General features: G+C 40.6%; 1 protein-coding gene across 1 annotated transcript; it reads right to left on the bottom strand.

Moving 5' to 3' along the window:
- Positions 1-2,070: 2,070 nt before the first annotated feature.
- LOC134101090 (uncharacterized) lies at positions 2,071-5,833 on the bottom strand. The gene is made up of 4 exons (XM_062554658.1): positions 5,557-5,833; positions 5,246-5,267; positions 3,437-3,499; positions 2,071-3,186 (listed from the first exon to the last, which is right to left on the bottom strand). Exons 1-4 carry the CDS (start codon positions 5,761-5,763, stop codon positions 2,759-2,761), a joined length of 720 nt encoding a protein of 239 aa, XP_062410642.1. The 5' UTR covers positions 5,764-5,833; the 3' UTR covers positions 2,071-2,758.
- Positions 5,834-15,082: the final 9,249 nt, after the last annotated feature.

Below are 15,082 nucleotides of genomic sequence, written 5' to 3'. Positions count from 1 at the left end.
TATACACGCTAAAGCTGTAGGGGAAGCTCTGCAGAGAAACCTGCCAGCGTAAACGAGAAAACCGCAAAAATATCACCAAACCTGCATAGTTCCTCTTTAAGTCAGTGGTTACAGAGAATCCAATATTACATTGCGTTACATTTGGCTGACGCTTTTCAACCAAAGTGACTTACAACATGGTAAAAACATTTAAGCTTTTAAGAGCAATTCTAACAACAAATTAAAGACCACAATATGTGCATCAATGAGTGCAATTGTCTGTAGTAGTGGTATGAGAGGAGATGTTCTCTGAAGAGCTGGGTTTTCAGACATTTAATATGAACTGATACTGCTGGGTGCATAGAGCTTAGCGACTGTTTTGATACAATAGACTGGGATGTGCAGTCAACATGGAGAGGGTGTGCATAGTTTGAAAACTTAATGATACCCTACATTACTCAGTTCAGTTCAGACATTTATTGTCCCACAAGAGCACAAGTGTTCACAAGTGTTCCACCACTGTCCAGATGGGAGAAGAACAAATTAATTTGATAGAGGATGGTCATTGCATGATGAAATACACCTCGCCTTACCCAGCAACTGTCTATCCCATATTTGTGACAAAGATAGCTGTTGAATGCCTATGATGGCTGTGTTTACAATAGAAGACAGACGATTTTTGTTTTGCACTGGGAGATTACCAAACCAGCAGACAAGACAGAAAGTTAAAATAGACTCAATAAATGATCTGTAAAATAGAACATCAGAAAGTTCAAATCAGGCCAGGGTAAAGACAAGGGGAGCTGCCCTGAACATGGAGGTAGGGAAAAGGTGAACAAAATAAATCAGTTTTTTTTTTATATAAACAGATTTGATGCTTCTACCCCTACCACCCCAGACCCTGCTCACCAGAGTCCAGACCAGCTGGCACTCCCCCCCTTCCCCTCCCTCTATTGCAGAGGTGGGAAGCTCCAGCTTCTGTGCGTAAAAGTCCTACCACATCTGTGCCAACCATGCCAACCAAACCAGCTGATTCTAATTAGCACAGTTCCTCAGCTAGGTAGAGCAGCTAATTGATGAGATCACCTGTAATAAGTGCACAGGTAGAACCAATACATGAATCGGACTTTTACTCCCCCCCCCCCCCCCCCCCTTCCCCCTCTAGCCACTCCAGAACAGCAGAACAGGTGAGAGATGTGGAGACGAGCAGGACCAGTGATCAGCCAGTGATGAACAGCCAGCTGTGATCCACAACAGTCAGAGGGGTTCAATACCCTGACACACCTTCATGATTCATTTCACATGTCATGACAATACATAGCAATTATATGATATCTCATTATTGGGTAAAGTGCCATTTAAGCATTAAGCATTACTGTAACATCACACCAGATACATGTTCAAAAGAGGACAGTTATGACGTTAGAACAATGACCAATGCCTACCACGGCCTTTTCCACAATATGAGCTAGCCCTGGGGAACAGGAGCAGAGGAGAGAAGCGGGTTAGGATGCAGCTCTAGAAACAAAGGAGCAACTTAAGGATTATGGAAGCTGTGTGGATGTTGGATTTTTAAACGGTATGACTAAATGAGCCTGCTCACATTAGCTGATACATATGAGCATAAGGGAAGATCACGTGACTCTAGATGTTAAGAATAAAACTTTATGCATGGACACCAACACAGCCTCTGTCATTGGGAAAGCCCAGCAGCATCAGTTCTACATAAATAGAAATATTTATATCCACTAAGTTTCTTTTTTTCTATTACATCTGACAGGGAATCCATGTTATGTGGCTAAGCTGCTGCAACACATTTAAAACACGTTTAAAATCTACATTCAATACTATTGATGGATCATCATATCATGTGTGTGTGTGTGTGTGTGTGTGTGTGTGTGTGTGTGTTTGAAATGATTAGCTGACACATACTGTACACACACGTCTGAAAATGCAATAGATTCACACTGATGTGAAGAGGAAGTGAATAGCAGACAGTGAGAGATAATGATACAATACTACTATTTTAGCCAATACTATTTTGTTCTTTCTAATATTCAAAAAACACATCAACTTCAAGGAATTGTATTACATGTTTTATTAAGAGCGCAGCAAAGTCGGCCCAGGGACCACAAATTAGTAAAAAGCAACATTTGTAAATACATTCACAACTTTCAATAACCTACTATACATCATAAGATCGCAAACAAATCCATACTGTTTTTAGATTAGATTTGTCAAGCATATAAGAGATTGTTTTAACATAAAACATGTCAGGATAGTTCTGAAAAGCTCTCCAACAGGGAACCATTTCTTGTAAAAACCACATCGTTCTATTTCTAACCCATAACACTATTTGTCATATTCAGTGAATATCTCATCATGATCCACTAGCTGTCCATTCTGTACACTGTAAAAAACACAGTCTTTGTAAACAGCCCTGGCTCTGTAAACCAGAAACAAAGTGGAGCAAGCCTGTCCCCCAAACCATAACAAAACTGATCAAACCAATCACTGAAAGGGAAAGGGGAGTATTCCCTCTGGTGTTCTGTCTAGTGATTGGGTTAAAATATCAACAAATGTGACATCATCCAGAATAGTTTACAGCATCTTCAATTGCCTCGTTTATATTCCCTGGAGGAATGTATCGGTATGCATATTTACATGTTCAAAGCCACTAAATATTAGTTTTTAATAGTAACATCACAGCAAATACAACAGAAAAAAATCTGTTGATGTCAAATTGTATCACACCACCACCACAACACAAACGTCTCTTTCAGATCCTGTCCTTTGACTTATTTATTAGATAACCACCAAAAAACAGCCCTTCCTTAGTATTCCTGTCAATCAGCTCAGGTGTGTGGACCGTGACCTCCAACGTATCGTTATCCATCAACATGATTGAGCGGCCTGTGTAAACACTTCTAAAGTTTGGGTAGGTAGGCCTACAGAAGATGCTGTCCTTTGAGCTGACCACAGTTCTAGGCTTTGGGTAGACTTTACTGGTCAAAATGACCCTAGAAACCAGGGTTATCTCTTTGTTTGCCATTTCTTCCCCACAGAACTTCTCCGGGATCCGATAAGCCATTTGCAAAAACACAAAATATAGGCCATCCATCGGAATGTGAATAGATTGAACAGTCTGTAAGGTGTTGCGGTTCAGCCACAGCATGGGTCTCATGTTCTGGGTTTGGTTCATAGCAGCTGTAGGGAACACAAAAATAACATGAAAGCTTTATACTTATTTCAAAGTGACACAGTCCCCGATTTGTCCATTTTTAACAAACCGGGTACCCAAGTGCAAAGGGGTTTAGTCTTTTTTTTGGTTAAAGTGTCATGCTCTTCTGAGTGTTCAAGTACATCTTTCCAACTTGTGGCTATCTAAACCTCAGAGCACCCATAGTAAGTGGGTGTACTAAACCCCATGCGGTGTGGTGTTCTAAATCACACTTACGAGTCAGGTAAAAGGACGGCCTATGCTTCCGCCTGGCATGACGCTGTGCTTGAGCAGAAGGTTCTAGAAGCAAATGGATACCAAAACATGTGACATCAATTTCAGCTGTGCATGTAGCATTTGGGACATCAGAAAATCATTCTTATTTTTACTACTTATTATATATAATGTCACTGTTTCTGCAATACAGCTGTTACCACACTGCACAGCTGTACATACTGTACATGTATGTTTAGGTCCACACTAAATATCAGTGTTTCAACTTATAATTCTGTTAATTACACTGTATATAGGCCTATCTATATCATTCTTACTACTCTTATAATGGCACTGCTACTACCCTGCACATGTTGCTCATACTACAAAGCCATATTTATAGTACACATAGCCATATTTATAGTCTGCTCTTATAATGGTACTGCTACTACACTGCACATGTTGTTCATACTACATAGCCATATTTATAGTACACATAGCCATATTTATAGTACACATTGCCATATTTATAGTACACATAGCCATATAGTCTGCTCTTATAATGGTACTGCTACTACACTGCACATGTTGTTCATACTACATACAGTGAGGAGAAAATGTATTTGATACCATGCTAAAGTTGCCTAAAAAGAGGAATATAAAATCATCATTTGACAATTGATCTTATTGCCTTAATTCAAAAAATGAGTAAAAATAAAACCGCTAAGGACACCAATTTTCTTTGTGATTGAAGAACGTATCGTAAATAAATAAATGTTCTTCCTAAATGCTAGGGGGAAGGAAGTATTTGACCCCCTATGTAACCCTATGGGAATTAAGCACATAGGGTTAACATAGGGGCAGGCAGTTTTTTATTTTTAAAGGCCAGCTATTTCATGGATCCAGGATATTATGCATCCTGATAAAGTTCCCTTGGCTTTTGGAATTAAAATAGCCCCACATCATCACATACCCTTCACCATATCTAGAGATTGGCATGGAGCTTTTTCCAGTAGGCCTATTAGCCTGTTTGATGCTCATTGAGCTCAATGCAAATCAAACAGGCTAATAGGCCTATTGGAAAAAGGACCATGCCAATCTCTAGCTATGGTGAAGGGTATATGATGATGTGGGGCTATTTTAATTCCAAAGGCCAAGGGAACTTTATCAGGATGCATAATATCCTGGGTCCATGAAATAGCTGGCCTTTAAAAAATAAAAATCTGCCTGGCTATGTTAACCCTATGTGTTAAATTCCCATAGGGTTACATAGGGGGTCAAATACTTCCTTCCCTTAGCATTTAAGGAAAACATTTATTTATTTACGAAACATTCTTCAATCACAAAGAAAATTGGTGTCCTTGGCGGTTTTATTTTTACTCATTTTTTTTAATTAAGGCATTAAGATCAATTGTCAAATGATGATTTTATATTCCTGTTTTAGCATGGTATCAAATACATATGCTCCTCACTGTATGTATAGTACACATAGCCATAGTTATAGTAGCCTACACATAGCCATATGTATAGTCTGCTATTATAAGTTTACTGCTAATACACTGCATTATGTATGCATGTCATTCATAATGTAAACCACCTTCTGTAAACCAAGTAGCCTATACTACTGTCTACACTGCACTATACATTCTGTCCTGTCTATGCAACACCTGTCTATAGGCTACTTTAAATAGGCCTATACTGTACTTTGCTTTTTTGCACTTGATGTCTTTATAGGCTTCTCTGCACAATGACAATAAATTTGAATCGAATCAGTAGGTCTATCACAGGCACTAGCCTACTGCAGGCGAGAAGAGAAGAAAATATAATTCTTACCATGCTGTGCAGCAATGCCAGCCTGAAAACAAACATGTTGGAGTTAAAGACTTTTAACATGCAGGTCAATTAGGGCCACACATGAAGAAAAAAAATGGCCATGACAAGATTCAACTCGACATTTCGACACTAAACTCATTTTGAAATATGACGTCGATTTTAATCTCGATGTGTCGACATTAAACTCCCAATTTCGAGAATAAAGTCGACACATCATATCGACTTCATTTTCCACATGGCTATACGGGCAGCTTGTACAGAACAGCCTATCATTCTAATAATTTGCAGCGGGATTTGCAGCATCACCTTACCTCATCACTCGCACTGTGTGTCTGATAATGGAAGAAAAAAACAGCTGCGAAGCCCAGGAGTATCATGAACCCCGTGGCAAGACGTATTCGCGTCTCCCGTCGCTTCATGGACTGATAGTGTTTTAACAAGGTTATAACCATCTCCTCTTGTCTCAAGTCGGTTACCGAGTCTGTAGAAATGACTTCGGTAGAAACGTCGGACAGCATCTCGTGTAGCCTACCAGACCTCTGACCGAAATTACTGTAATGCTACATCCACTTCTTCATTTTAACTACAGTTCCCAAGACTTTATACGTTTGAACCCCGCCCATACTCTGCCTGCAGCCTAATCATGCAGAACTGACAACACTAACACACGCAGAACTTGATAGGCTATGACGCAAGGACTTGGAGGCACGCGTGTAGGCACAGCAGTCAACCAATGCAGCAACATTACCTTGAGTATAACTATCCTATGGGTGCCAAGCGTAACATGCTTTTTTTGTGGACAGAATACTATTTGTGGCGAAATACATTCATTGCACAATCAAGTTACATTACGTGTTACTGATTTCGTGATGCGGAATGATGCGTGTGAGCATCATTCCGCATCACGGAATCAGTTTAGTGAATTGCAAGTTGCAACAAAAAACCGTGAGTCAGAAGTTTACGGAATTATGTTTGTCGAAATAGTAGCTCATTAGGCTTCATTACGATATCCATTCAGTGGCACTGAGTGATGTTGATCCCCGGCCTACAATAACCTAGGGCAGGAGTTAAAATAATTGATTCCCACTCACGATTGATGACGTTTCTTCGACAGATGTGGCCGCTTGCAGATTTGTTCATACACTCAGAAAAACTATTAGACATCATTTTACTGTGTGTTGGCCACAGCTGGGCAAATAGAAACTATAACGGGCCGGGGGTGGGGTCGGTGGGGTAGGCTATACAGTCAAAGTCAGGGCCAGCAGCGAGTGGGTAAGAGTGGGTAAGTCCTACACAAGGTTAGCATTCTCTGCACCTGTATTTTGTGCCCAGACAAAATTGTGGTCAAGCATGAAGGGAGACAACAGGTTTCCCAATTTAATTTGTAGTGGTGTTGTAGACCGAGAACCTATTTACAGAATCATAGATGTTCTCGGCTCTCTATCTATCTATCTACATGTATCTATCTATCTATCTATCTATCTATCTATCTATCTATCTATCTATCTACAGTGTATCTATCCATCTATCTACATAGTCCATGGGCCAGATGAGATGTCGGTACCACTCAAGGTGGCAAAGGTTGCTTATACTTTTTGAAAACATACATGTCTGTAGTTAACATTTTTGTATGATAGCCCTTCTGGAGTCACAGCTAAATTAGGGTTATCACCTGTTAAAGTTACCCTCCCCCATTGAAAAAAACACATTTTGACACAGGTGCATATCTTGCTATCGGCCTTTGTTAAAGACATATTTACATATTCTATTTTATTATGCTTGGTATAATTTTGAAGGGGACAATCTGAGCTTTCATTCAAGTCCTTTTGTGAACACTTTGGACAAGTACAGCCAACCCTGGAGCTCTTCAAACTTTTAATCACACACATTTTCCTGCCATTCCGCCTAAATCATATTTTTTCTTTTAATCCTGTGGCATCAGGGAGCATCAAAGATACAAAATGCAAACATTGAAATACTGTCATGACTCTAAGGATTCAGAAAATGTATCATTTGCCAATATTATCTCATTCTGAGGGGGTGATATTCAGCCTTATATCAGGCATGGCGTTTTTCGAAGAAAGCAGACCAAACAGTAGCAGACCATGTCAGTATAAGATTCACACTCATTGATACATTGTTTGAAACAATGGGAATACAGCATAATCATTTTACATTCAATTAACAACTATGAACAACCAACAATAGATTTTACATTTGTCAGGTACTGTGAAAATATCATTGTAGGCCTACAATGGTAATAATACAAACAAAATGATATGATAATAATAAAAGATTATACTACTACTAATAATAATGATAATAATACTAAACAGCCTTCAGAACATGAACGGTACTAAAACAGGTCATCATTTTCTGAATCTGACTCCCCAAGTTCAAATGAAGAGTTCTTTTCCAAAACGCTATATCCACCGTTTTTTTTCATTTGTATTTTCATGAATTATTTTTTTTAAATGTTGTTTTCCAAATAATTTCAGAGAAACTGTATTGGGTTAAGTTTAGTTGATTTATCTTTACTCAATCAAAACAAAACAACAGCAGTTTTTATTGATATTACCTGAAATACACAATTAAATAACATGAATTATTAATGTTTTCAGAAATGGATTTATAGCATTTTGGAAAAGAGCTCTTCAATATTGGCTGTGACTCCTCAGCTTTTTGGTTGCTGCAGGTCTGCAACCTACACATGTCTGTGCAGGACAGTCCATTGGATAGGTATGTGCAACCTGGCAGTTTGCATGAACGCACACACTTGCACGAGAGCAGCTCCAAAACCACCTCTGGTGCAGGTGGAGAACGCATCCAGTGAATGGCCAACTTGCCATCATTGGCCATCCATCCATGCTGTGTTGGGCTTGGAACCATTGGAGATGTTTGCAGACAGCCCCTCCAGACTTCTGCTTGGTAGTTGGCCCATTCGATGTGCAGGTAAAGCCAGGCAGCTGGCTTGATTCAATTACTCCCTTTTTGGCACGAAACAGCTGGTGACGCAGTTCATTAATTTTACCTGTGCTGCTATTAGCTATGTACATGCAACAGGTAAACTGTTCAATCTTCTGGAGAAGATCCTAAACTTTCCCAGTTGACTCAGATAATCACTGACTTTGAGCCGGCATTAGATGCATGCAGTAGCAAACGCGTGTTAGCTTCCTCGTGCATTGAGTGCAATTTTGTTACTTCCTCACACTTCTCCTTTGTCAGCTTGTAACAAGTTTCTTCACAGGTGATGAACAGAATTTTGCCATGCGGCAATTGTCTGTACTGTGGATGTTTCCATTCTTCCACCAGAAACTTGATGAGGCTGCTCTTGTTGGAGGAACTGCAAAGGAATTTCCGCCACTGTCTCACATGGTGTCCACCTACCAAGGTCCCTGTGCTGGAGAGTGGAGTCTGCACCCTTGTTTACTTGTTCAGCATTTTTGATGGAAGTTTGACGGTAGATATCGAAAACAAAATCTAGCCTCTCACTTTGTGCACCTTCTTGCAGGACTGACATCATCGCTGACTTTGCCACCTGTGCAAAGGTTCTATTGTCGCCATTCATTTTTTGAATAAGTCTCATCCCATCGATGATGCAGGTAGATGGTGTTGGGATGTGTTCTGCTGGAGACACATTCTTTTTGAGTTCTCTAGCAAGTGCAGCTTTGTTGGTTTTTCGCAAAGTGCCATCAGCATTGGCCAAGTGGGTGAGCAAGAACATCCTTCATATTAACATTCCTGCTTTCAGCCACAAGGATCATGTGGCTGAACAGGTTTCTGTCGGCCTTCAGAACAACATCTTGACCTTGCTTTCCATGAGATCTTTTTGTGTTAATATCAGAGAATGTTTTGAAGCGTCGCTTGGTCATCTTGTCAAGGAATTTCAAAGATGTTGGGTCCTCTTCTAGTCTTGAATGTTAATATGAAGGATGTTCTTGCTAGAACTCAAAAAGAATGTGTCTCCAGCAGAACATATCCCAACACCATCTACCTGCATCATCGATGGGATGAGACTTATACAAAAAATGAATGGCGACAATAGAACCTTTGCACAGGTGGCAAAATCAGCGATGATGTCAGTCCTGCAAGAAGGTGCACAAAGTGAGAGGCTAGATTTTGTTTTCGATATCTACCGTCAAACTTCCATCAAAGATGCTGAACAAGTAAACAAGGGTGCAGACTCCACTCTCCAGCACAGGGACCTTGGTACAGTAGGTGGACACCATGTGAGACAGTGGCGGAAATTCCTTTGCATTTCCTCCAACAAGAGCAGCCTCATCAAGTTTCTGGTGGAAGAATGGAAACATCCACAGTACAATGACAGACAATTTCTGCATGGCAAAATTCTGTTCATCACCTGTGAAGAAACGTGTTACAAGCTGACAAAGGAGAAGTGTGAGGAAGTAACAGAATTGCACTCAATGCACGAGGAAGCTGACAAGCGTTTGCTACTGCATGCATTGCATGCAACTAATGCAGGCTCAAAGTCAATGATTATCAATGCTGAAGACACTGATGTCATGGTGCTTTGTCTAGCATTCCAGACAGACATCACCTGTCCTATTTATCAGAAATGTGGAAGACAGAATAGCAGAAGACAGAATAGCACTCATTTTGTTGACATTGCTAAACTGATAGGCTCAATTGGATATGGCGTGTGTGATGGCCTAATTGGCCTACACGCCTTCACGGGCTGTGATACCGTCAGTGCATTTGCTGGTCAAGGCAAGTTGAAAGCCCTGAAGATGTTGAAAAAGGACACCTCATACCAAGACACCAGTCAACTGGGAAAGTCGTGGAATGTAACTGAGGATCTTCTCCAGACAATTGAGCAGTTTACCTGTTGCATGTACATATAGCAGCACAGGTAAAATTAATGAACTGCGTCACCAGCTGTTTCGTGCCAAAAAGGGAGTAATTGAATCAAGCCAGCTGCCTGGCTTTACCTGCACATCGAATGGGCCAACTACCAAGCAGAAGTCTGGAGGGGCTGTCTGCAAACATCTCCAATGGTTCCAAGCCCAACACAGCATGGATGGATGGCCAATGATGGCAAGTTGGCCATTCACTGGATGCGTTCTCCACCTGCACCAGAGGTGGTTTTGGAGCTGCTCTCGTGCAAGTGTGTGCGTTCATGCAAACTGCCAGGTTGCACATACCTATCCAATGGACTGTCCTGCACAGACATGTGTAGGTTGCAGACCAGCAGCAACCAAAAAGCTGAGGAGTCACAGCCAATATTGAAGAGCTCTTTTCCAAAATGCTATAAATCCATTTCTGAAAACATTAATAATTCATGTTATTTAATTGTGTATTTCAGGTAATATCAATAAAAACTGCTGTTGTTTTGTTTTGATTGAGTAAAGATAAATCAACTAAACATAACCCAATACAGTTTCTCTGAAATTATTTGGAAAACAACATTTAAAAAAAATAATTCATGAAAATACAAATGAAAAAAAACGGTGGATATAGCGTTTTGGAAAAGAACTCTTCATTTGAACTTGGGGAGTCAGATTCAGAAAAAGATGACCTGTCTTAGTACCGTTCATGTTCTGAAGGCTGTTTAGTATTATTATCATTATTATTAGTAGTAGTATAATCTTTTATTATTATCATATCATTTTGTTTGTATTATTACCATTGTAGGCCTACAATGATATTTTCACAGTACCTGACAAATGTAAAATCTATTGTTGGTTATTCATAGTTGTTAATTGAATGTAAAATGGTTATGCTGTATTCCCATTGTTTCAAAAAATGTATACAATTAGTGTGAATCTTACTGACTTTGGTCTGCTTACTGTTTGGTCTGCTTTCTTCGAAAAACGCCATGCCTGATATAAGGCTGAATATCACCCCCTCAGAATGAGATAATATTGGCAAATGATACATTTTCTGAATCCTTAGAGTCATGCCAGTATTGCAATGTTTGCATTTTGTATCTTTGATGCTCCCTGATGCCACAGGATTAAAAGAAAAAATATGATTTAGGCGGAATGGCAGGAAAATGTGTGTGATTAAAAGTTTGAAGAGCTCCAGGGTTGGCTGTACTTGTCCAAAGTGTTCACAAAAGGACTTGAATGAAAGCTCAGATTGTCCCCTTCAAAATGATACCAAGCATAATAAAATAGAATATGTAAATATGTCTTTAACAAAGGCCAATAGCAAGATATACACCTGTGTCAAAATGTGTTTTTTCAAAGGGGGAGGGTAACTTTAACAGCTGATAACCCTAATTTAGCTGTAACTCCAGAAGGGCTATCATACAAAAATGTTAACTACAGACATGTATGTTTTCAAAAAGTATAAGCAACCTTTGCCACCTTGAGTGGTACCGACATCTCATCTGGCCCATGGACTAACAGTGTATCTATCCATCCATCCATCTATCTATCTATATATCTTACACATCAGCAGGAGCCATATAGCTAATGAAAAATACTCGATCAGAAGTGTGTCACAATTGTAACATATAGGAATAATAGTAGGCCTATTAGCCTGTTTGATGCTCATTGAGCTTGGTGCAAATCAAACAGGCTAATAGGCCTACTGGAAAAAGCACCATGCCAATCTCTAGCTATGGTGAAGGGTATGTGATGATGTGGAGCTATTTTAATTCCAAAGGGCAAGGGAACTTTATCAGGATGCATAATATCCTGGATCCATGAAATAGCTGGCCTTTAAAAATAAAAATCTGCCTGCCCCTGTGTTAACCCTATGTGTTAAATTCCCATAGGGTTACATAGGGGGTCAAACACTTCCTTCCCCTAGCATTTAAGGAAAACATTTATGTATGTATGATACATTCTTCAATCTCAAAGAAAATTGGTGTCCTTGGCGGTTTGATTTTTACTATTTTTTTAAATGAAGGCATTAAGATCAATTGTCAAATGATGATTTTATATTCCTGTTTTAGCATGGTATCAAATACATGTGCTCCTCACTGTAGCTACAGTTGCTACATACTGCAGCGAGGACAACACAGGGTTCAAGGCCACACTCAGCCACTAGGGTGTGTCCACACTGCGAACTAGGAGCAGAATACTACCGTTAGGTTACTCACACAATGTAGCACAGATTGAACTACCGGCACAGATAACTGTCCCCGGGCTCAGCACTCCACTCAAAGAAAGAAAATAAACAAACCGGGGAAAAGTATGAAGAGGGGACTGTAAACTGAGCAGCCCTCGTCTCTCTCCCACTGGAGATGTCCTTGATGGGCTGCTGTAATGACACTGATGACAGGGGCAGAGTAAACAAGTTCTAAACTAAAGATATATCAGGTAGGGGAAGAGCACAATTAAAGAGGGAATGTAAACTGAGCTTTAAGGACACTGGACCAGCAAAAAAGGAAACTAAACTGCAAATATCAGGGAGGGGAAGTAAAGAGGGGGATATAGACTGAGCAGCCCACGCCTCAAACGGGCTGCTGTAATGACACTGGTCCACTAGACCAATGACGACAGGGGTAGATGAAACCACAGACACATCACCAAAAGGCTTCATGGGTAATTAAACACGCTGCGTCACCTCAGCACTCTGCGTGAGACTGGTGAATAGCCTACAACCGTTTCCAGTAAATATCTGCAATCACTTTTTCTGAGGACCAGAAATACAAAAGAATACTGGACACTTGCTGCCATCTATAACTCCCGTACTGCCAGGACCACTTAAGTCAAAAATATATAGAGAAAATATCTTTAGAAGCAAATTTATTTTGTATTTGGTGGTGTGACTCTGTTCAGAGATTGTTCCCTGTCTTTCCATGAGCTCCATGGAAACGCCAAGACAGGGAACAGCAGCACCCTCAGGGGACTACACTCCCAGTTTAAAGCTGGGAGAGTAACTCTATTCCCCCTAGAACAGAGCAAGCAACAATTTCATGCAGTTTTGACCATGTCTCAACCAAAGATACCTGCGATTACAATGCCTCATAAATACACATAAATTAATTTATTGTATGGCCCCCCATGAACGGAGTTCCATGAAACTTGGCATGCATTCAGAGGGTGTCATAATGGACCTACAATTTTGTGCAGTTTTGACCATCCCTGCTGAAAAAACCAGCCTGACCAGCTAAAGGTGGTTTGCTGGTTGACCAGCTTGTTAACCAGCTTATTTGACCACCCTTTGATGGTTAACCAGCTAGACCAGCAAAACTCTCGCGAAAACACACCTTCAGCTGGTTTACCCAGTTTATGATGGTAATTCAGCTGGTTTTGATTGTCGTACCACCTTAAGCTGGTCATTTTAGTTGGTGTTGCTGGTCTACATTGCTACATTTGTCAAGCTTGACAGGCTGGTCACCAGCATGACCATCTTAAACCAGCTGTATCCCAAACGACAGGCTGGTCACACCAGCACGACCAGCTTCCTCAGATGGTCACGCCAGCATGTCTAGCTGGTGGCCTAACCAGCTACACCAGCAAAGACCAGCAATAATAACTGTGTTTTGGGCAAAGACCAGCTAAAACCAGCTAAAACCAGCTACCAGCCTAAGCTGGTTTCTTGCTGTTTTTTTCAGCAGGGATGTCAGCCAGAAATACCTGTGATTACAACACTTCATTGTTGCTTTTTCATTTTTTACTAGGTAGCGCTGTACATGAAATGAGTGGTTATGAAATGGGTTGACATGGTCCCTTAAGACCAACATACAAAAAAATGGTGGTCCTCCTAGGCCTTACGGTTCTCAAGATATTCACAGGCCAGTTGAGGTATAATACTGTAGCATAAATTAATTTATTGCATGGCCCCCCCATGAATGGATTTCCATGAAACTTGGCGTGCATTCAGAGGGTGTGAAAATGATCATACACTGCCGATTTCGTGCAGTTTTGACCATGTCAGGTCAGAAATACCTGTGATTACAACACCTCATTTTTGCGTTTCCATGTTTAACTAGGTGGAACCACTGATCTATAAAGAATACCTGGATAGACTATCTCATTGTTGCTGACCAGAGCCATATAAAGAGATCCCTTTATATGGCTCTGTTGCTGACCCATCAACAATGAAGCCAATGGAACTATCCTTTCCGCCCTACACTCTTTTCCAGTTCACCATTGCGAAACGCGTTGTTCACTAAAATAAAATAAGAAATCAGCAAATTCGAGTCGACCAGTGTGCGGTGATTTGACACTTTTTTGGGGGATTTTATTAACGACTGCACATGACCGGCACCTGATATCTAGAAGGCTGTGCATAGGAGCTGTATCCTTCTTATTATATAACATCATTTGGAATGCAGACTACACACTGGGCCTATAATCTACTTCCTTTGCCTTTGTAGAATCAAATGAGTGAGTCTTTAATGATTCTTTCTCCTTAAACTCAGCATAACATGAAGCACAGGCACAGACACACATGCACAGACACACACACACATGCACATACACACACAGGTACGCACACACTCACACACATACGAACGCACGCACGTACACACATACGCACACGCATAAACACATACACACAAAGACACGCACATACACACACAGTAGACAGGCAGACATACGAACGCACACACACACCTGCACGCACACACACCTAACCCCTCACTGCTCCCTGAGTGCCACTGTGGCAGGCAGCTCACTGCTCCGGGTTAGTGTGTGCCTCACCTCGCTGTGTGTGCTGTGTGTGTTTCACTAAATCATGGATTGGGATAAAAGCAGACCACATTTCCCTCATGGGATTAAATAATACTTATACTTACTTAGTTAATCTGCAATTGCTGACACATGTTAGTGTTTAATGTTAGTGATATTCACACAACAACAACAATCCTGTTTAAGATTAAATATTGTGGAGGTAGGAAAAACAAGGCTGAGATCC

Source organism: Sardina pilchardus, chromosome 14 (assembly GCF_963854185.1).
Source record: "Sardina pilchardus chromosome 14, fSarPil1.1, whole genome shotgun sequence".
NCBI lineage: Eukaryota > Metazoa > Chordata > Actinopteri > Clupeiformes > Clupeidae > Sardina > Sardina pilchardus.
Note: the sequence above shows the minus strand (reverse complement) of the source record. Positions and strands in the feature narration are given on the sequence as shown.

Coding starts and splice junctions, on each gene's coding strand:
- LOC134101090 (XM_062554658.1), bottom strand. CDS start 5,763: ATGCTGTCCGACGTTTCTACCGAAGTCATTTCTACAGACTCGGTAACC. Junction 5,268..5,556: donor CACACAGTGCGAGTGATGAG/GTAAGGTGATGC, acceptor GTTTGTTTTCAG/GCTGGCATTGCTGCACAGCA. Junction 3,187..3,436: donor GCCGTCCTTTTACCTGACTC/GTAAGTGTGATT, acceptor TGTTCCCTACAG/CTGCTATGAACCAAACCCAG.